This window comes from Saccostrea cucullata, unplaced genomic scaffold (genome assembly GCF_032062105.1).
Source record: "Saccostrea cucullata isolate Sc308-1 unplaced genomic scaffold, CSIRO_AGI_Scuc_v1 ctg25, whole genome shotgun sequence".
Taxonomy (NCBI): domain Eukaryota; kingdom Metazoa; phylum Mollusca; class Bivalvia; order Ostreida; family Ostreidae; genus Saccostrea; species Saccostrea cuccullata.
Window position 1 is genome coordinate 587623 of NW_026937967.1, and position 22529 is coordinate 610151.

The 22529-nt window shown below is 30.8% G+C and overlaps 1 protein-coding gene across 2 annotated transcripts; it reads left to right on the forward strand.

The window, feature by feature from the left end:
- Nucleotides 1–350: 350 nt before the first annotated feature.
- LOC134249156 (beta-1,3-galactosyltransferase 5-like) lies at nt 351–17845 on the forward strand. Of its 2 annotated transcripts, none has more exons than XM_062731511.1 (4): nt 351–678; nt 8952–9035; nt 14609–14622; nt 14950–17845. In XM_062731511.1, the coding sequence occupies exons 3-4, from the start codon at nt 14618–14620 to the stop codon at nt 16016–16018; spliced, it is 1074 nt and encodes a 357-aa protein (XP_062587495.1). In that variant the 5' UTR covers nt 351–678; nt 8952–9035; nt 14609–14617; the 3' UTR covers nt 16019–17845. The 2 variants fall into 2 exon arrangements, with proteins under 2 accessions (XP_062587495.1, XP_062587497.1); XM_062731513.1 differs by lacking the exon at nt 351–678 and adding an exon at nt 7556–7634.
- Nucleotides 17846–22529: the final 4684 nt, after the last annotated feature.

A 22529-nucleotide genomic window follows, 5' to 3' on the forward strand; every position in this document is an offset into this window, starting at 1 on the left:
AAATAAATAAAAAAAATGTTCGTACAAGAGGAAATGTGTGCAAGAAAATCAATCTTGTTTACTGCTTTCAGATACTGAACAAGAAAATGAGTGAAATTTTTTGTCGAATTAAGCATAATTTATAAGATGTGAAATCCTTAATTAAAAAGATATTTAGTCTATCTTTGTCAGCTTTTAATTTTTTACTTAATTAATCACAGACTAAAACCTAGGCTATTTTTCGGATATTGCATTTGAAACTTTAAATGAATTTTTCGTTTGAATAAAGGGGTTACTTTCATTTATTGGTTTTGATTTGCTTCATTTAATGGATTATAGATGAAATAACCGGTAACCGAATTTGAATCTACAAATATTTTTATTTTGTTTTCCTCTCGATGAAAATCAATTCAAATGGATTTCTAAAGCATGTTTTGGTCTTTGATTTTCTGCTACGACTGACTGTCAATATAAACAACCAGAAGACACCAGTGATTTTTTTCTCTCATTTAAATCGGACCTTCGAGTTGTCAATTTATTGGCTCTTTATGGCGGAGTATTAAAGGGTTTGTTGGCGATTGCAGAATCCGGATTTAATAAATATTTACAGGGTAGAGCAGCAGGGTATATAGGATAGATGTTACTAATCCTCGACTCCTAGCTATGACGGATGATTTGTTGGATATTTTTCTCTCCAAAGTAAGACTAACATACAATTTCAAATTTATTAAAAACAAATATTCACGAAATGCATGATTTTTGTATGTGATGAGATGGGACGGGAAAAGCCCCTTGCTTTTGCACAAGTGAGATATATTTAATACGTGTCAAAATTGAAGTTTTGTACGTTTTGCTACTGAAAATTGTGAATTCTTGATGTTTTATGCATTTTATCTAACAAGCAATATCCAGAAAGAAACCTTCAAGCTTGAAAAAACAAATACATAATTATCAGATGCATACCATTCTTAATGCTCTTCCCCATTTTCTTATCACCAGCAGTGGTTTTGATTTTTACTCTCGAAAGCCCCAAAGCTGTTAAATAATACATGTATTTGTTATCTGTATGAAGATCATCAAAGTTACGTAAATCACTCAGTTCTTTTTTTTTATTACAAATCCATGCAGAGACTATGAAATATCATAACAGAAGTAACTGTTATTCATTTGATAATTTTACCTGATTTTGCAGTCAGTTTGTATAGGATAACATCTTAATTATATATCTGTACCATAATCTATGAAGTAAATATTATACTTTAATTGCAAAGGGGCAAACCATAGTCAGTCTTCTTTATCAAAAGAGAACGACGACCGGCGTAGTTCTTCTGTAGCCATTTGATTGAGGTCGGTAAAGGTCTGTGTATCGTATTGATTCCGTACTTGTTTTTCCACTGCTGATTACAGTGGCGTGAATGTTGGTACAGTGTATAGAGAGGCTCGGGTCCAGAGAAATTTCATGTGAGTGATAATGTAGGCCCGAAGAAGTCGAAGGAGATGGGGCGGGGTTATTTCTGAGCAAAGTCTTTTGCAATCGAACATTTTTCATTTTGACGCTGGTTGCTCTTTCCAACCCACCCACCCCGTCCATTTTTGTTACTGTAAGGTCGAACAGGATTGTGAGAAAAGATGTGACAAAGGTCCAACACACACTCACCACCCACTTCCTCCACGGAATCACATTATCCATGTAGGACAGTTTATTTTTTGTCTGATCTTTGTTGTAGGGATTTGGGTGGGGTTGGCATCCCCACTTTTTAAACTGTTGATATTGGTCTGAACTTGTTTTAAGCTGTTAAGTAATTGCTTTTGATTGTCATACATTTTACAATTCGTTCGTACTTTAAGTTAATGAATTTCTCCAGTGTACTGTGATTATGAAGAGGTTACGACACCTGAATGTTACAGCCCAAAGGAATGGGTTCCTCCTTACACAGTGTTACGTAGCTGCATCAAAATAGGGAAGATAACGATCAAAGGTCAATCTTTAAAAATTTTTAAAGAATACAAAATCTTTTGAAAAGAGAAAAACACATATAGTTAATGCCTCCTAGTGTATCTAGTCTGCATCTCGCAAAATATTCATTTGCAATAGTAACATTGCCTAATTATCTATTATAAATGTATCAATATTTACCAACACCATAATAAAATAATTTACAAATAGAGTTTTCCGGGCGAAAAATGATAGCAAGCAACATCTAGGTTTTCTTGTTCTTTCATGCAGAAGATCTATTTACCGTAAAGTTTTACTGAAAATTAAACGGCGGGTGCCTCTTAAGCCCTATTGCATTTACCTTTATACTTCATTCCGTCTCTATATATATTATCACACTAGCTGGTCTTTGAATACCTGCACAGCAAGTAAACTTTTTATACTGTTATTGATATTTTAGAAATAGATTTTCGTTAGAAAGTTAAAATATGGATTATTTATTCATTTTTTTCATATCTGATGCAAACTTATAGCTCTTTACATTTAAGCATAAAAATGTTGCAATTAAATAATGAAGCCTTTGCTTTTGCTGTTGTTAACCAAGCTGAAAAATTTGATGTTTTGAATAAATGAATATCAACTTCATAAAAAGAAGTAAGCATTTTCTCTTTAAAAGTGCTTCTAAATGTGGGAAACAGTTGGTTCAAAGAATTCAAAGTCTGAAAGTGATATTAAAATCTAAAACCAGAATAAGTGAAATATTCAAAGATAACGAACACTATTCAAAACCAAAAGTCAATTAAACAATACAAATTGTAAAGCAGAGCAAACACGGACCCTTAAAACATCAGAGGTGGGATCAGCTGCCATATATAGAGTGAGCATCCCCTATGGACGGTCAAATCCGCCGTGTGCTCCTTGTCATGATCGAGAGAAAACTGAAAAACCAGCGACAATTCAGTATGTAAATAATGGCCTAACAATTAGTTTGAAAAACGTCAATTAGCATTTGATTTAATTATAGATTGCATTTTCTGACAAGGGCATCGTATCTATCAAAGAACTTACGACACTTTAAACGAGACTACTGATTTTCTTGTTTCATCAACTTATAATTGTTCATACATGTACGTAGAACATGCTATTGCGTATCGAATCGACTGATAGATGTAATCCCCAATCATTCACTTATAAATGACATACATGTAGTTTTTTCACATGCTAGTACTTTATACATAGTGTCTAAGTGCATTCTGAGAAAGTTCGTGTTTGTATCAGGGTTTTAATTTATTTCTTCCATATTTTTTTTTATTTGGCAATAATGTGCCAAACAGCGATAAAAACCCCCACAAATTTCATACATGTGTAGGCACATCAAAATGCCTAATGACTCTTTCTTCCTAATTTAACAGTTTTCAAATTAATACAGCTGCTTAGTGTAAAAAAAACTTCAAGGAACTGTGCAATTTAGGTATTTACCTCCACCATGCTTTTGAAGTACGTGAAAGTGTCAAAAAATCATTTTCTGTCTAAAGTATATGTATAAACTCAATGTTGTTTAAGTTTGTTACTCTCTACCATTATATACTACATATATTACCATGCCACATAACTTATTATTTGATGTTTGTTATATTTACTTAATGCTATAAGATGTATGTCTTGGGCAATAAAGATTATTATTATTATTACTAACACAACACATAGAGAATGCAATGAAATCAATAATTTTATTTAGAATTACTTGTATGGATGCAAAAAATGACTATAAACAAATGTATTTGTAATAAAAAATAAAACAAATAAATGTGCATGGACTTACAAATGAAGTTCTTTATTACAGTTTCTCTTGATATCAATTATTGCAAGATTACAATTTCAAAATGTACAAAGAGTTTTTAAAGTAAATAAGAATATAAAGTAAATTTAAAATGAAAGTAAATTAAACCACTTGATTCATTAATTTCGAGGTATAAAGGTAATTTAGTCGTAAGGTGTTGTTTTCGAAAGTTCATTTTTTTCTCATAAAACAATCTGCCAGTGAATGTAAATAAGATTCTTAAAAAGTAATCATACAAAAGTTTTTTTTTAAATTCGAGTTAGCAAAATAAAGCTGATTTATAACTCTCACATCATTTGAAAACCAGGTACAGGTTTCGAGGATTATCAAAATGTGCCACGGTTGACCGTATCATCATTAAATCGAGCATATCATAACTCGAGCAACATTTAAACCAAAAAAAAAACGCCCCGTTTCGAACATAACTGTTGGTCAGAACTAAAAATCGGCATATTTTCAGATAAAATTCTACAGAAATAAAATTTTTGTAACGCTGTCTTTCATTTTTGGTAAAGATATTTAAATACATGTATGTTACATGATGAAGAAGAAAATAACATTGCACTATTAATTTTTAGTAATGCAAAACAGCATAAAACAGGAGAGGGTCTGTTGCCTGTTGCCAGCGACAACGGAGCAAATCTTTTTTTAAAAAATCTGTATTGTTCGTAGGCCATCAAAAGTATGTTTGGGTCATAAATTGTCAAAGATGTATTGCACAAAAATATCCTTAAAGCTCATTTAAATTTAAAAAAAAAAAGATTTTCGAGGTAAGGGGTTGTATATATAAAAGCATCGTCCTAGCACATTCTACTTTTAGCAAATCAACACTCTCGCCTTACGAAGAAAGTTGCATACTTCTTGTCCAAAAAAACTTGTTAGTTTTACACATTGATATAAGAATGTTGTTTTATTAGTTTAACGGAGAGGTTTATATTTGAAGTCTACGAAAGAAGTTAGGTACTAGGTAGAAAAAAGTTATCTGGCGGCCCAAAAAAGATTTCTCTATTTGGCACCAATCGGCTTCCGTATAGAAGTCCATAAGAGGTCTATAAATGACAAAAATCCTACAAATGCATGAAAAAGTTTTCTAGAACATCTACATTTTGCAATATATATACTGTATAATGAGCAAATATTATTGAGACATTAAGACATTAAAAAAAAGTATTGCTTACGCATAATATCACAAGTTTTTTTTTCAAAACAGTAAAGCTTTAAACTATTTAAACTCTTATCAAGAAACCGTTCCTCTTTTGTGTAGGTTACGTAAGCTATTCAAATCAAGAAACCGTTCCTCTTTTGTATAGGTTACGTAAGCTATTCAAACTGATATCAAGAAATCAGTTCCCTTTGTGTATTACATTGCGTCAAAACAAGGTACCATACACAGAGTGGTTTCGTGTTTAATACCAAAAATTTTTTTCTAGATTGGTCTCGTTTAGTCCACCGATTTCTGCTGAGTTCAAAAAATCTTTATTAGGTACAGTTATTGGTATAGTGTCCTTCAGTGTTTTATGGCCTTCAGCTCAATAAAGGATTAGCTACATGCATTACATTCTTGATTTCATTCTAAGTTCCACAAAGATGTTCGTCCTGTTTCTTCTTCATATCCATTTTTTCTTCTCTTAAAAGAAATCTTTGTCTATTTTTGAAAAAAAAGTTTTAAGGAAGCTTTTATTTCCGTATTTAAGATCAAAGAATGATTAATTTTATTTTATGATGAACAAAGTAACAGATAAATTTTGTGTCTTCTGTATATCATCTCTATTTTCATTTTTGATTTTGATCAAGATCTGTAAAATTGAAGTATTTTTTTTTTCAAGTGGAAATATGACCCGATTAAAGATAAGATAATATAAGTTTCACTGAAAGTCCAAGCAATTTTGAGGAACGAAAAAAACGTCATGAAAGTTTCAAATAACATAAATGGCGTTTCATAATTTGCATATCAACCGATAGACGTTGCAGTCATGAGATTGAAATTCTTTATATAGAATATATTAATTTATCTATACGAGTTAAAAGATTAACTGTATATTATTACAGTATTAATTTAAGTCAAGCAAATTTAAGAAGTCCCAATAATAGTAATGTACTGCAATTACATCTTTTTCTCTGAAGTCTAAATTCTGTAATTAAACATACTTCAGTTTAGTTCATTTTATTGAAGTCGAGAAACATAAATCTCATAGACAATATTTACAATCACACATTTTAACATATGTAATAATGAAATAAACATACAACGTACATGGACAAAGCATATAATATTTCTGATAATCTATAAATTTGATAAGGAGACTGTTCTTGATGCACTTGCTAATTGCAAAAATTTTCCTAATTTACATAATTCTTTTATATTCTGAGTACTAATTAACTGTACCAATTTAAGGACGTTAGGTCTTCGGGAGTAGTAGGTTTTAATGTATTTTTGTCTTAACATGTTGTAATGTAGACATATTAACACAAAATGGAATTCATCTTCTATGTTACCTAATTGACAAAGACTACATGTTCTATTATTTCTCAAAGTTGTAGTATATTTTCCTTGTTCAATCATTAAGTCATGCGCTGATAGTCTTAATCTGCAGGTAATTGTTAATCTATATTTTAGATGTATTGGTTTACATAAATAAGACTGAAGGGTAAAATTATCCACAAGGTGTTGATAAATGAGACATTTTGGTGATTTACCTAAATCTGACATAATATTTTGGATAAATTCGTCACAAATTCTCTGCTGTAAAATATCAATTGTGTTACTGTTTGTACAATTGCTATTGAATGGTTCTGCTAAACCAAGCCTATGAAATTCATTTTTAATATTTACAATCCAGTCATCATTATTTTCTAACCTTTCTTGTAGACATGCTTGAAGAATGCAGTTGTCACTATTTCTTAATTTTAACCAGTATTTAAGGATTTTCTTTTTCCCTTACCAATTCAAGAGGAAATTTACGTAATTCACAATATACCATACTGTTATATGTATTCTGTCTAACCTTAAGTATTCTTTTACAAAATGAAAGATGTACTTTTTCTATATCTTTACCTTTGTGCCATCCCCAAATTTCAGACGCATAAACTGTACAGGGCTAATAAAAGTCTCAAACATATCTAATTGTGTTTTAACATTAAAATTCAAGTCTTTCATTCTATTCAAAAATACTATACATGCCTTTTCTTCCCTGTGATGCAAAATGTTGTTGTGTTTTTGCAAATTTACCATTAAAATTAAACAACATACCAAGATAATTAAACTCATTAACTACTTCTACAGTATTCCTATCATATTCCCAGTATTCAGTAGCTCTAATATATCCACTGTTTCTAAAGACTAATATTTTTGTTTTCTCAACATTTACAGTTAAACTCCACTCTACTGTAATTGAATACAATGAATTTAACATATTTTGTAAACCCTCTGGTGTTTCTGACATTAATACTGTGGCATCAGCATACATAATTGAAAATAAATTAATCATTTGTAGTTCTATTGATGGACAATTGGTAGATATAAAATGGTTTTCATACTTGGCAATGACAAGAACCGTATTGTGTAGAACAATGGATAATAAATCTCCTTTAAAACACCTTTACACTCCCTTTTGATTAATTATAGATGCTTCCCCAAAAGATCACTTAACCGAGACATGAAAATGTGTTTTTAAAAACAAAAATCGATCTAAAGAACAGGGTACTTGTTCCAGAAAGATGGTCTTTGATTTTTGCTCCATCTCTTGTACACGTTTACAAGCATGTCGATATGGTAAATGATTAATGATGTCAGTTATTTTGAACGGAAAAATGGAAAAGTGTTTTTACGAGCTTCGGGAATTATGGCAAAAATTGTGATTCCTTTATAAATCGAATGCAGTAAGTAACATTAGCTCTTTCTAAACTGATAAAAATAACATCCTCTTTGATATTATAAACATTTCAGTTATAGTAAATAATGATATTAGAAAATACATAAATATATTGTCGAATATACAATAATATACGGAAGCCCGTAGGTGCCAGGTAGAAAAGATATTTTATCTGGCGACCATATGAGTAACTGGCGGCCGACCGATGAATGGATCTGGCGACCGCCAGATAATTATTTTCGGTCGCCATTTAATTTCTGGCGACCGCCAGATAAATATTATGGGGCCGCCATATAATTTTCTGATAGAAAACCCTTCTGTTCAATGGCCCTAGGTGCCGACTTTAGGTCTAAATTTAGAGTCATTCACCGGAACAGTATGTGAATAAAAATTCTCTAATATATGGACCATTATACCATGGTGGCATATTTCTGCCCCCTACATGCAAGATAAATTATGTTAACATGCAATATGCAATACTGTGTAGACATGCATCATAATTATATTGATGCCAATATGCAAGGTAATGTAGGTTATGTAGACATACAGTTTTATAAGAAACTAATTTAAATTATGGGTAAATTTACTTACTAACACGAGTATCTGACATCATACAATGTAGATGCAATATGCACCATATTTATGAAGACATGCGTCATATTTATGTCAACATGCAAGATAATTATGTCTACTTGCAAGATAATGGTGTCAACACGCAAGATAATTATATCAACATGCAACTTTAATTTATGTCAACATGCAAGATACGTATGTTGATATGCAACTTACATACCTGTATCTTGCATGTTAACATACTTATCTTGCATGTTGATATGCAACTTATTATCTTGCATGTCAACAAAAACGGTTCAGTAATTGCTAGCAATAATTTTTTGCCTCTCAAAAATGGATTTATGGATTTTTACTACTTAAGATTTGATGTAAAAGTTTTAAGAAATAGTGACTATATTGTAAATTGTGAATATACCGAATGGCAGTAAATACAGAACCAACATAATTCTAACTGAATACATAATTGTTGGTTTAAAAATAAATAAATCTTGTTTTACTTTATTGAGTAAACCATTGGTAAATTGAGTGTCACTCCGGCCCTTTTGTTTTTTTAATAGTTTTTCCTCGCGATGTATTTCAAAAAAGTATCAGAAAATTATGCAAGTTGCAGTTCAAATTTGATTTACAGTCCCAAGAAGAAAACAAGTAACTTGTCTGTACATGAAATTGGCCATTTAATGTGAATAAGTTTGTGAATCTATAATTTTACTGAAAGCTATATAACGGACATTTTTTTTAATTTGTTTTGTAGATTAGAATAAGGAAGAGGTGAATGCCTCTTTTTCTTGGAGACTGACATTGATGGATTTGAAATTGGATTTATTTTCTATGGAAAGTAAGTACATGTTTTTTATTTTCAAATTAAAAGGTCAAAAATGCTTTATATATTTGCAGTGTAGACATGTATTGGTGTTCAGATTCAATAAGAAATTAAAACAACAGTCATCATTCCAGGTCCTAGGTAGGATCCCAATCTTGATTTATATTAGATATTGATTGTACATGGCATCTATCTTATTGGTGAATTTGCAAAGGTAATATACTAGTTATAGTCAGTTGGGATTAATTGAAGAAATTTTCAGGTCATTTGAATAAATGTCATATGAATTTTTTTGTAAGTTTTAAAATTCACCATTTGCTTCATACACGTAGTTTATCCTTCTATGTAACCAGTGTTTAACAGGATCTTTCTGTATCATTTATTTCTAAGCCCATGACTTTCAAATACCACGATGTTTGATTTAATGCTTCAGGCATGCAAAGTATGACAATTGACCCGGAAACCGATTTTATATCTCTAGAAAGCTGTAAAATACTAGTAGGCCACCCATAAAAATAACTCACTCAATCATTTTCTTGTACTTAATTAAGTTGGATGAATGTTGATGTTAACTATGCCGGTATAAAGTACATTTGATATAAATGCAGTTTAAAATGAAAATCCTTTGATGTTTTTCAAAGAAGAACTTCTTTCAGTAAGTTTTTCAGTAAGACAATCTTTTTCTTAAATCAAATCTTTATCGCCAGATAAGATTTATGTTTTTCACTTCATATAACCTCCTCAATCATATTCTAAAGAGCGTACATTGTGGATTTGATTAACATATAGGCAGTACGAAAGTTCATTTATATAAAATTCAATTAAAAGATGTGAAAATAAAATGAATATCCTTTTCCTTTGGGGGAATTAGGGTCGTTTAACAGTGTTGCTTTTTGTCAGCTGCAGGACTTTAGCTCTCTGCTCAAGAAAATTCAGTCAGACAAATCAGCCTGTAGCTCTCTGGTTTGTCTGATATTACAATCAATTAAACTGGAGGAGATTAATTGTCATATGTTTGTTATATAGATTTATAACTTTCCAGATTTTCAATTTGAAATTGATCAATCTAGTTTGTTTTTAAAGTGTGAGAGAATGCAATCAATTTACAGTCAAGCGAGTACTATTCAAATAGAAATCCCAATGAACCCTTTTTATGATTTTATTTCTAGCATAATAAGAGGTTCAAATTACGAAAAATGAAGGATCATCTTGCATTTCGGTTTATATTAAGCAAATATATGGCCCTGCATGTATACGGATATTAGGCGGGTGTCGTTTTCAAATACTGGACTCATATATTTGGATTTGTCAGTCTTATTTTATAATGGGTCACGTAAGTTATTTTATTTCACAATCGGACATTTCAAAATGCTAGAGCAGATAGTGCTACTTAAACCAGGGGAGCATGTATTGAAGAAATTCCCTTTTGCCTTTGATCAAATTAAAAGCATCATGAATATTGAAACAAATGAAGGGGGAAATCCTGTAATTGATTTGTGCAAATCGGTCTGACATATCTTCACTGAAATTATAATCCACTTCTAAAAGGGGGAAATTCAAGGAATATTATAAAAGGCATAAATATTAAGCTATTTTCTGCGAAAGATCTGTCAAAGTCTAAATCTTAAATAATAATACACGCAATATTCCGTCGCCATCCATCGATATTTTTTATTTATAGAAAACAGTCTGTATTTATTTTTTCTTTGTTTTGAATTAAGATACTAGGGGTGATCAAAAAGTTCGCGAACTAATTGAATAACTTCCATAAAAGAAACAATATTTGGTTTCAGTGTTGATTAAATTTTAAATTTGTCCTCTCCGATTTTATTACACATCAACCACCGCTCTGCTTTTGCACGAATCACGTGATAGAGGCGGTCACGTGACCACCTCTGTAGCGTTCTGTCACAAAAGTTGAAATACTTTTCTGAGTTTTATATTAACTTCCATGTAAGTTAATTTTTATAACAAGAACAGTTCATTTGTCAGAAATGGTCAAATCTCGGCTACAGAATGGGTGGATAAGAATATCCTTTCCAAAAATAAGCATTGCGACCATTAAAACCCAAATCTTCTGGCTCGGGAGAAACGTTTATTTAAGGTGGATAGAGAATGGGTGCCTCCTTTTTATCATATCTAATATGTTTAAAATCTAAATTAAAAGATATCTTAGGTATTTAATAATTATATTATTGTTCAAATATTCAACTATTTTTCAATGTGTAAACTGGAGGTCTTTAGTAGCAAATTGCTTTAAAAAAAAAACACTTTTCGAAGTTGCTTTCACTGGGCAACATAACAAGTATCATTTTTCACCATCTCCCTTCCTTCACTAAAATGTTCAATCCAATCATTGATTAAATTTATTAAAAGCCATTTGTCTTAATAAACTGTGTACAAAATATTATATGCTTCTGCAAAGGGATTTCTAAGATATTCAATAAATTGTACAGTCGTTAGTTGAACGAGTACGACTGAGACAACCATTTTCCGTCACAAGTGATCTAAATAGTGACGTCATTTTCACATTGTGAGGTCACAAACAAGGAGCAAAACTTTATTCAGAATATGCTATTTATAGAGCTTGTGTATGGCTATGTATGTACCAAATTTTTTTTCTAATCTGAATTGTGGTTTTGTAGATATATAGATATTTCGCGAACTTTTTGATCACCCCTCGTAAATGCTGACGTAATTATTTTGTGATTTTGTATTTGTGTCTTGATTATTTTATATTTTAGAATTCCAAGCCTTAATGAGGAAGTGGGCCGTTGAGACCATTTTAATCAATAACGTGATATTGGAATAGTTCAGACAAGGGTTTTAACTCATTGATATGGCATCTTTTCTTTAGATTATCCATGACAAATGGACTATAGCTGAAAAAACTTGTGTAATTGTTTCATGTAAACTTGAGAGGGTCTTGTTTAATTAATGATTTCACCACTTACATATGATATCAACTGTATATAAAGTCCTATGCTCTGCTGCTAATCCACTGATTATTAAGCATTGATCAAGATGAATAATCCGAAATCGTTAATATGTTTTTCTTACAAAAAATGGTGTGTACAAACACTTGCAGCATCCACTAGCAATAACAATCACGTGATATCTCTGACTCTTTATTTTTTAGCTGAAAACTAATCAACGCAAAGCCTAAAAACCCATAAAAACATATCTTTGCATTAATTTTCATAACGTCCGGAGTATATACCTCTAAAAATGCAACAGCAAAAATACAGAAAATATACATACATATTTTACTACATTCTAACCATCAGTTAAAATGGAAAATTAAATATGTATGCATAAAACATATTGAAATTATCAATAATATTACGAAAAAATTGGTTTATTTTTCAGAGAAAGGGTTTTAATTTCTCATTGATATGGCAAAATCTTTATGTTTATATGATTTTTTATCCAATGACAAATGAACTATAGCTGAAAAAACTTGTTTCATGTAACCTTGAGAGGGTTTTGTTTAATTATTGATTGCCTTTTTAAAAAAAAAAATGTTATTCGAATGTTTCTTTGACTTTGTTTAATGTTGTTACATGCAAGTCTCTTTTTTTAAAAAAAATGGCTTTATGATAACCTTGACAACAGAATGTTACATTACCGTCTTCTGCTGGAGTTTAAGCTGAAGGATGATTTTGTTGAGCACAATTTTAATTTAAACAATACTTTATTCACTGATGTTAATGTGAATAGGAAAGAGTGAGCACAATTCAAATTTTTTCAGACAAGGGTTTTAACTCATCCAAAATAAAAAATCTTTTTTCAATATTATCCATCACAACTTTTGTAAAATCAGACGAAAAGTTTGACTTAAATTAAAAATCGGGATCCGGAATGTTTGGCAGTTTTTAATATCAAAACTTATAAGATGCTATTTTTTAATAAAATCGGTAACATCTTGTATGAATCAAATATAAAATTGAATAAGAAGTTATATTATTGAATCACTTTTAATTGCTAAATCCATTCTTATTTAAAGAATCCATTACCAGTTCAACCGAGAATGCTTTCAGCATTTTCATTTGATTTAGATATAATTTCTCTGACGAAAATGAGGTACACACGACCTAAGTGTAAACCCCCAAAAATAAAAATAAATGATTCTTGACTCTGAGCTGAAAGTGTCAGTTAATACAGGTGTACCTCAAGAGATCTGTCCATGAAAAAGATAATTTGGTGCGTCAACATTGTGCCTCATACACGTAATATCATGTAACTGCACATAATTTGTCACGCAGAGAAACTTGAGAATCAATTGCTTACTGTTCTAGTCCATCGTTCAGGATAGCAAAGCAGTTATGAAACATGGGTAAATTATATGTGTAACGACTGAATAGAGAAAAAAATCAGTACATCTGACACTTATGCGTTTCTAGCTATAGGAAGCTGATATAGGAAAATTCTTGTTAAAACCCTTGCAAGGTCCCCAGGGGTAGATCAATTATTCCCAGTAAATTCAAAATTAATTACAGCCAAACTGATCAGATGATCCTACAGAGAAAAGATTTTATAATCGTAAATGATTACCGATTGAATGAGCCTCTTTCATAAGATTGAAAAATAGATGAAGACCGTGTAAAATTCAAATAATGGTTATCCTCGATTAAAAAAAGTGATTGCTTCCATTAAAAAAAAACTAAAAGGAAACATTTTAATTATTTTAGGTGTATTAAATTCTTTTTTTATATTCTGCTCTTGTCTGTTTTTTTTAGAGGTGAATAAATTTTCACTGTTTAAACAGGGGTGTTAAACTCAATGAATGTGTAAGTCAATTAAATGCACCTTTCTAGTAAGTTAAAACCAGTTGAGTTACTGTCTTATAAGATATCGCAGGTCACAAAAAATCTACTATTGCTCCGTTATTTGTTTAGGTTTCACAGAAATTTATCTACCGGTAATTTTTATGACATATTTTTCTGAAATTAAGTTGCTCCAATGAATATAGGTGTAGGAAATTAGGCTGGACTGAGGACATCGGCCTGGATAGCTCAGTGGTTAGAGCACATGACTAGAAATACAGGGGTTCCGGGTTCGATTCCCAGTCCAGCCATAGATATGTTTTCAATATATATGTATTTTTGAATTTTCAATGTATGTTTACTCAGAGAAAAAATTCCTCCTTTCCATACTACAGATGGTGATATGGCCTACCTTGTTCAGGCAATGTATAATTCAAAATTAATGTTAAGTCCAGAGACAAGGTGAATGATTGAGATTGTGTCTTCGGATTGAAAAATAGTGAAGACGTGTAAAATTCAAATAAGGATTAAAAAAAGGGGGAATGCCTTCATTCAAAAAAATTAGGAAACATTTTAACTATTTTAAGTGACATTCTTTTTTTATAGCTCAGTTTTTTTGTGTGTAGAGCACCTGACTAGTAAGTTAAAACCAGTTGAGGTCCCTGGTTTGATTCCCGGTCCAGCCATATGTTTTCAATATATATGTATTTATGAATTTTCAATGTATGTTTACTCATTCCTCCTTTCCATACTACATAGGAATCAATCGATGTCTTGTAGAAATCGTTAATTAGTAATAAATATGTATATTTCTTTTTGCAGGTGAAGAACATGTTGTAAGTATTCTTTTTTATTTTGTTATATCTTTAAATTATATGGTATTCCTGTCCTTGAAGAAATAGAATTATTCCTTTTTATTTTTTATAACTTTATATATTACTTAATTGATATTTCATATAAATTTTACTCTCTTTTTAAGAATATAAAATTCATATGTCTGTAATATCAGAAGTTTGGATATATGGTTTATAATAAAGATTACGAAAACTATACTCGTTTACATGTAATTCAAATACATTAATGTTTCTTTACAAATATATTTAACATTCATTTAATGTATTGGATATTGCTCTTAATTATCTTTTTTAATTTCCTTTTTCAAGGAAAGAAGGGCTAAGATTCTCATTCCTGAACATCATACGACCACCTCGTTTTCAACTGTCTTTGATATTGCAGTATATTTTGTTTTTGACTGTGGTAATATTTGTTCTTAACAACACGAGTACCTTACCACCCCCTCCAATAAATACAAATGAATACTATTGTGAGAAGGATTTTGGATATTCAAATGTTTCGCTAGATGAAATTTTAACTGGAAAAGCCAACTCTTTAAACATTAACAACTTTACATACATTTACAACCCTAACAAAACATGTAAGAAATATTCAAGAACAACTTTACTTGTACTTGTGAAATCAGCGGCTGGTAATTTTAGGAAGAGGCGTTTTATCAGAGAAACATGGGGCAAAGATGCTAAAAAAAGAGGATTCAGAGTTTCCTTTCTTCTTGGGTACAGCGAGTCGGATAGAGTGTTCGTGGATTATGAACACGAGTTTCACAAGGATATCATTCAACAAGATTTTCAGGACTCTTACGCAAATAATACTTATAAAATTATGATGGCATTTGATTGGATATTAAAATATTGCAAACGTGCAAGCTATATACTCATAGTGGATGATGATATGTACGTGAATGTTCTAAACACCATCAATTTCATTTTGCAAGCAGATATGGATAGACATAATTATCTTTATAGTGGATATCTTATCAAGGAACCGCTTCCAGATCGAAATAATGAAAGTAAGCATTATATATCTGAAAAGGACTATCCTTATCTGTGTTATCCACCCTATATAGCAGGTGCTAGTATATTTCTGAATAAGAATACAGTAAATCAATTCTTTAATGTTATGTCATATATTCCGTATATTCCATTTGATGATGTTTTTATAGGATTTCTTGCTCAAAAACTTCATATCAAACCGTCCAGTAACTCTTTAATTAGACTAGGAGAACATTCCTTTAAAGATGATAAAGCAAATGAAATTAGCTGCATTATATCGCAGCATGGATATGAGGTTGGATATAAGTTTCGGATTGCATACAATACCACACACACGCATGTTAAGACTTCTTTTAAATTGTTCGAAAAAGATCTTCAGCAATAATGATGGATATTTGAGAATTTAGATGAATGAAGTTAAATGCCAAAGATCATAATATATGATTGATATGGATGTTGAAGGGAAACCCTACTTATTGATTTGCGCCGAGAAATGTTCACTGAAATTATAATTCTATTCTTGAAATGCAAAAAAACCAGAATATTTCGAAAGATGAAATGTTTGTTAATTAAATTTTTGGTGAAGGATCGGACAAAGTCGAAATAATGAATGGTAGCATGGGGTCTCCTTCCACGTTTATTATCATAAGAGATTATGCATTTTTTTCTACTTAGTTTTGATTAAGGGTAAACTGTTGACGTGCTTCTGTATGCTTTTGTACTTGGGAGGTGTCTTGATTACTAGATGTGATTGAATGCATTGCATAATGAGGAAAAAACCGCCGCCATCTTGATAAATAACCTGAATTTGCAATAATCAGGCAAAGGTTTTATGTCATTCTTGGCTTTTTTCCTTGAATTCTTTTGTTTCTTTCATAACAAATTAACAAAAACTTTAAAGGCATGTGTGATTGTTTTGTATTTTATTTTAACCTTGGGACGATTTTGTTTTATTCTTATTTTTTTTTTTGAATTGTTCTTTTACTTCCTTGACAACATAAACAATCATTTTAAATAGATTGTTCAGTTTGTATTGTCAAACTTTGTGTTCGATTTTTATCATTTAGTGTGAAATGTATAATTACAAATAATACATGTAATCAATCATTTTGCTTTCTTACATTATACACATTCGTTCTGCATAAAGAATATCTGCTTAATATAAGACTAATTTTATTATGTATCATGGTTACATACTTTAATGGTAATGATCTATATGAAAAAAAAACTCCAAAATGGTTTTTGGTCATCTGTTTAGTCACGGAAACAAACAGCTTTGTAAAAAAAAAATTCACTATGGCTGATTAAAATATGCGTTTTTAGGAGTTGAAAATATCCATTGCAGCAGGGTTTTTGTTGTTATTTTTTAAAAAACTATTTTTTATTTATGTTTTTATCAAACAAATCAAGATTAATGTAGAAAAAAAGATAAATCGGTGTCTTCAATGGCTTTGACCATTGATTGTAATGGGTGTGGAAGTTCGCAAAAAAGCACTTCTTAATAATAAGGCAGCTCTCATAGCTCAAAAATTACCAAGAGTATTTTTATAATTTACACTAGTCTAAAGGAAACTTTTACTAGCTTAAAGTCTACTAGGAAAGCCAATAAAAAAGTAATTTTAATATTAACGCAGATCTAGTCAACACAGTCTGTAGAAGGGCTATACACCCTTTGGATATCTTAGAATAACCATTTTACGTAAGTGGTGCATATAATTTTTTATATTCCTTTATTTTTCGAAATTGTTCGAGATAAGCGACCTGGAACTACGCACTAACAGCGCACAAGTAAGGTCCCCCTATGTGAGTGTTTAAACCTTTATTAATCACTGTTTTCTTGCAATGACTTTTGAAAAGTTGGTGAAATATTAAAAGATACATAAGAGAGAACTGAGATTGAAGTTTTTTGTCTATATGCTCATGTAGCTACTTAATTTTTGTTTCAATGCTGCTGCTTTACAAGCGACAAAAAGTTGTCAAGAACTGTTTTTAATATTTTATTGACTTGTTTATTGAGGTATACAGTCTGCTTATTTATTTATATCTTCAGCTTCTAATGACTTCTAGCAATAAATTGATGTGCACATTATTTTTAAAAATATTTTATAAATGTGAATATAATTTTAAATACTCATGTTTGACCTGCCATTCCGTCCTTCCATTCATAATGAATTGTCTATTTCCTTATAATTAAAAAATGTTGTTTTGATTTTATTGTCGTGATGAATTTAATTTTGTTATCTTTTTTTTTAAGTTTTAACTAGTATTTGTGTTATTAGCAATTAGTTAGTAAACATGATTTTAATAATAGTCGTTGACTTTTGCATAATTCTATGTTTACAATAAATATTTTACATATTGTCAATTCTCTGTTTTTCTTCAGAAGTCCGAGTCTCTCTCTCTCTCTCTCTCTCTCTCTCTCTCTCTCTCTCTCTCTCTCTCTCTCTCTCTCTCTCTCTCTCTCTCTCATTTCAATTTTATATTATTCAAATATTTTTAACTTTGCGAATTGTTGTAAAAAGAGTGAATTCAAAATCAAATTTTACTGGATTTCATTTTTATCTTATATGTTGCTTCGAATAATAACACCTATTTTATATATATATGTGAATATATTTATATGAATATATTTTATGACTTGAATAATTTATTATTTTTAACTTGCTTTCTCTCACTATTATTGTCGATCACATAAAAATATCAGTAGCATTTAAGGTACTTGGACTCAGATTTGAAGTCAATATTTTCTCTATAATATTACGACTTATATATTTTAATAGCATTTCACACAAAAAATAATTAAAAATCTATTTCATTAAAAATTTATTAAAACTTCAAATTTTTTGGCGGGTATAATTGACACATCCTTGCACTTTCACAAATTTTTTCCTTATTCTTAATCCTTAGGAAAAGTGGCAATCTCGTTGTGTACTAATAAGAAATAGTAAAACTTTTATCCAGAAAAATAATTTTATTCAGAGTAGCATGAAAGCAAAAAAAATGTCATTCCGAAGTAAGAGTTGCGTACAGAGTTTAGCAAATCGAGCACACTCGTGTTATGTACACAGTATTTGTAAATAGGGCACGAGTTCTGTTATTGTTTATGTTTACAATTCACCGGGTGCTCACAGTGCTTACCACAACTGCACGGACTGACAATATATTGTGTGTTTGTTTTGCTTTCGAACATGTCTACTCTGAATTTTCTGGATTATAGTATTAATATTTTTCATATACAAAAGAGATTGCCACTTTTCCTAAGGATTAAGAATAAAATTAATTTGTGAAAGTGCAAGGATGTGTCAATCAAACCCGCCAAAAAATTTTAAATTTTATTATCTTTTATATGAAAAAAAAATTTTTAGTTAATTTTTGTGTGAAATGCTATTAAAATATATAAGTCGTAATATTATAGAGAAAATAATAACTTCAAATCTGTGTCCAAGTACCTTAAATGTCCAGTGGTAGATACAAGTTTCCATTCCTTTTATTTTTAGTGCTGGTATGTTGTCTGCATGATATTATGATTTAATATCAGGGTTACCTGAATTGATCAATGTCTTATTATGATAATTATTTTGATTATTATCCTGCTTCAACATGTTCATCGGAGATCGATTCGATAATGGAGGGCGAAGGAACAGCATCAGCATTATTAAATCTACTTAGGTCATTCGCGGTCGTGATTCGAACTCGTTGCCGTAACGGTTTTTAATTATAAACCTTCTTTCAACGTGTCGTCTTAAGTAGACACGATCTACATCCATTATCCAGTTGTGTTTTGCATATCTCCGCTATAAATCAGTTGTTTTGACATTGCACAAATTTGCATATTTAAATGGAACATTTGTCTTACTCTTTTTAAGCTCTTAACTCTTTTGTATGGAATTGAAACACATTTTTAGCATGTTTTGGCGTATCAATTGTTTATTTTGTCAGTTCCCGCAACAAAAGTTTTATATTTAATTCATGAATTTGTGTTTATTCGGACATGACAATCTATAAGGGGTTTCACGTAGTGTTTATTACTGGTACGTACAATATCTAAATATATACTTTACAAATAGATGAGTCAATGAACTCTTTACTTGATAGAGAACATTTTAAATTTACATTTCGTCACATTAAATTCGATATTTAGATTATTATTAAATGTACTTTTAAATTTCGAGTGGCTGCGTTTCAGAAAACAACCACGGGTTATGGCATGAACTGTACACTGTAACTCTACATAGCTTTCCGTTTTATCTTCCCAGCCCAGCACACACTATCTCTTCCTAGCACTTTATATCGTAAGCGACATCTTTTGAATTGGCAATACCTTGCATCTGAAATATCGTCTTATTTGATAGGTTTCGCTGACTAAACAAGATCAATTCCATCGTAAGAACAAACAAAAGACTTTAATCTGCTCATGAAGCGGACGACAGAACTGAATTACTGGGTTTATGTGACAGTAAGCAATTCAAATTTCTAAAGTGAATAAGAGGTACATATAAATTTATTATTTAAATTGAATTTTCAAAACTCAAATTGATTCTGATTTTGAAATTCAATACAAGTGCACTTTAGTTCAAAAATTTGAATTTCGAAACTTCTGTTTTTTTTAATTTTATTTTTCAAAGTTCTACCTTAAATGTTCAAAATTCTAATTCCCAAAGGTTTAAAGTCTTGAACAATCTTATTATCAGGAGGTTAACTCTAAACACAGTTAACGTTTTTATTTATTGATAACTTTTAAATTTTAATTTTGAAACCTTTTGAGCCAAATCGAAATTTAAGATTTTAAACAGACAACCTACAACGTTTTAATAAACACAACTCTTAGATTTTTACTTCAAATATCCAGAACATCATGCAAAATGTGAAACACAATTTGACTAGCTTGATCTTTAAAATCTATAATTTTTTCAATAACCCAATTGCCAAAACATTTTTGTTATGTAAGAGTGTTAAAGAAATCAATCTTTATTTCCTCCTTATCATAAAGGTACAGTTTCTTGATAAAACATATGGAGATCACAAACAGTATTCAAACTCAGAAGTCCATTTAACATTACAAAACAGGAGCAGAGCAAACAGGAGACCCCCAAAACATCAGAGGTGGGATCAGGTACCATGCAAGAGAGAGCATCCCCTGCCGACTGGGCACATCCGTTTTGTGCTAATTGTCGGGATCTGGGAATAACGGGGAAATCCGTCGAGAACTCAGTGTGTGCATAATGGCCTAACAATTAGTATAACTAGAGGAAATGTAAGCAATGAGCTCACTAAATGATACCCCCGCCTCCCATATGAATATAATGGCAGTGTCCATGCTTTACTGTGGGAAACCCAAAATATGTGTCGGATCAAAAAGTAAAATAGGAGATGCACAATGGCATATGTAACGAAGATTCTCTGAAAGTCAAATTTCAGTAGTATGAGAGGAGTTTTGTGGATAAGAGATAGGTACCCCAAAGCGTAATAGACGGACGCACAAACGGACGGACGGACGTGTAGATGGACAGACATCCTGACTACTATATACTCTCCCACTTTTCAAGCGGAGGGTATAAAAACGTAAGTCAGCATTTGACTTAATGATAAATTGTATACGAAATAATATCTTTAAACAATACTGTTGATATTCTTGTTTCAGCATCTTGCTTTTCAATACCTTAACTCGTTTTTAACAAAATTAAAAGTAGAACAAGCTCGTGCGCATAGAATCAACTGAGAGATATAAACTGCGTATGCACGTGTTGAAGGTATATTGCTGCATATAAGTAAGGAAAGTTGATGATTGAAAAGTTCTTCTATGGGTTGCCAACGATTAATACCGTAATTACATGCCCATATATGCTAGAAAACTAAGTTAATACAACGATACATGTATGTGTCGTCATTATTCTAAATTATCTCTTTGCATCAGGGACTACGGAACGCCATGCCTGTCCTATGTTAGATATTTTTTAAAAAATGTTGTGGATCATTATTATGCTGTAGGTATATTATTATATGATGAAGGTCTATTACATGTATCATATGCTGAGGGTTCATAATTTAATGCTGTGGGTACATAACTATATGTTGTGATTTCATAATTATATGCTATGGTTTGTTTAAATTAAATCTAAGGGTTCTTATAAATTTCCTAAACAGTAATGGCGACATATTCCTCAAAGCTGATTAAATGGGTGTTGAGGGATTTCAATTTACGCTTGTTTCATGGTTCCATATTTAACACACTCGTTTCTCAATCTCACCATGCCTTTTATATGCCTTGAATTCATGTGCAAAAAAATCGCATGCAAGATCTGCAGTTATTTTTTCAGGTCTGAATCTACCATATCAAATGAACCACTACTTATAATTTAAGCATCCATATAATCATATTTACATCCACTGAATATTTTCTCCTTTATTTCTTAAGAAAACCCATTGCGTTAATCACTGCATGAACTACAGTATAGGCATGTCGCCTGTACAAATTTCTTGATCAGTGGCTGTTCCATCAATGAAACGTATAAAGACGTTCGCATCATTAATACAATAATTAATCTTTTTAATCCTACTTTAAATGATTATTTAAACAGATATAAATATAAACAATAAAATGTCTTTCTTTGTTTATTATTACTGGAATTAACGGTCGCAGCTATTGCAGAAAAAATTTACATAACACGCGCAAGCGGGTTATGTATTTTTTATGCAACAGCTGCTTCCGTTAATTCCACTAATAACAAACAAAGAAAGCATTTTATTGTTTAAATAAACCACAACAAATAGTTATGAAACAACAGCATGTTATTATAAAACCACATCACAGCATTTTATTATACCCTAAACATACATTAAATGTCAATAATGAACCCATAGCATATAATAATGAAACCGCATATAATTAAGAATCT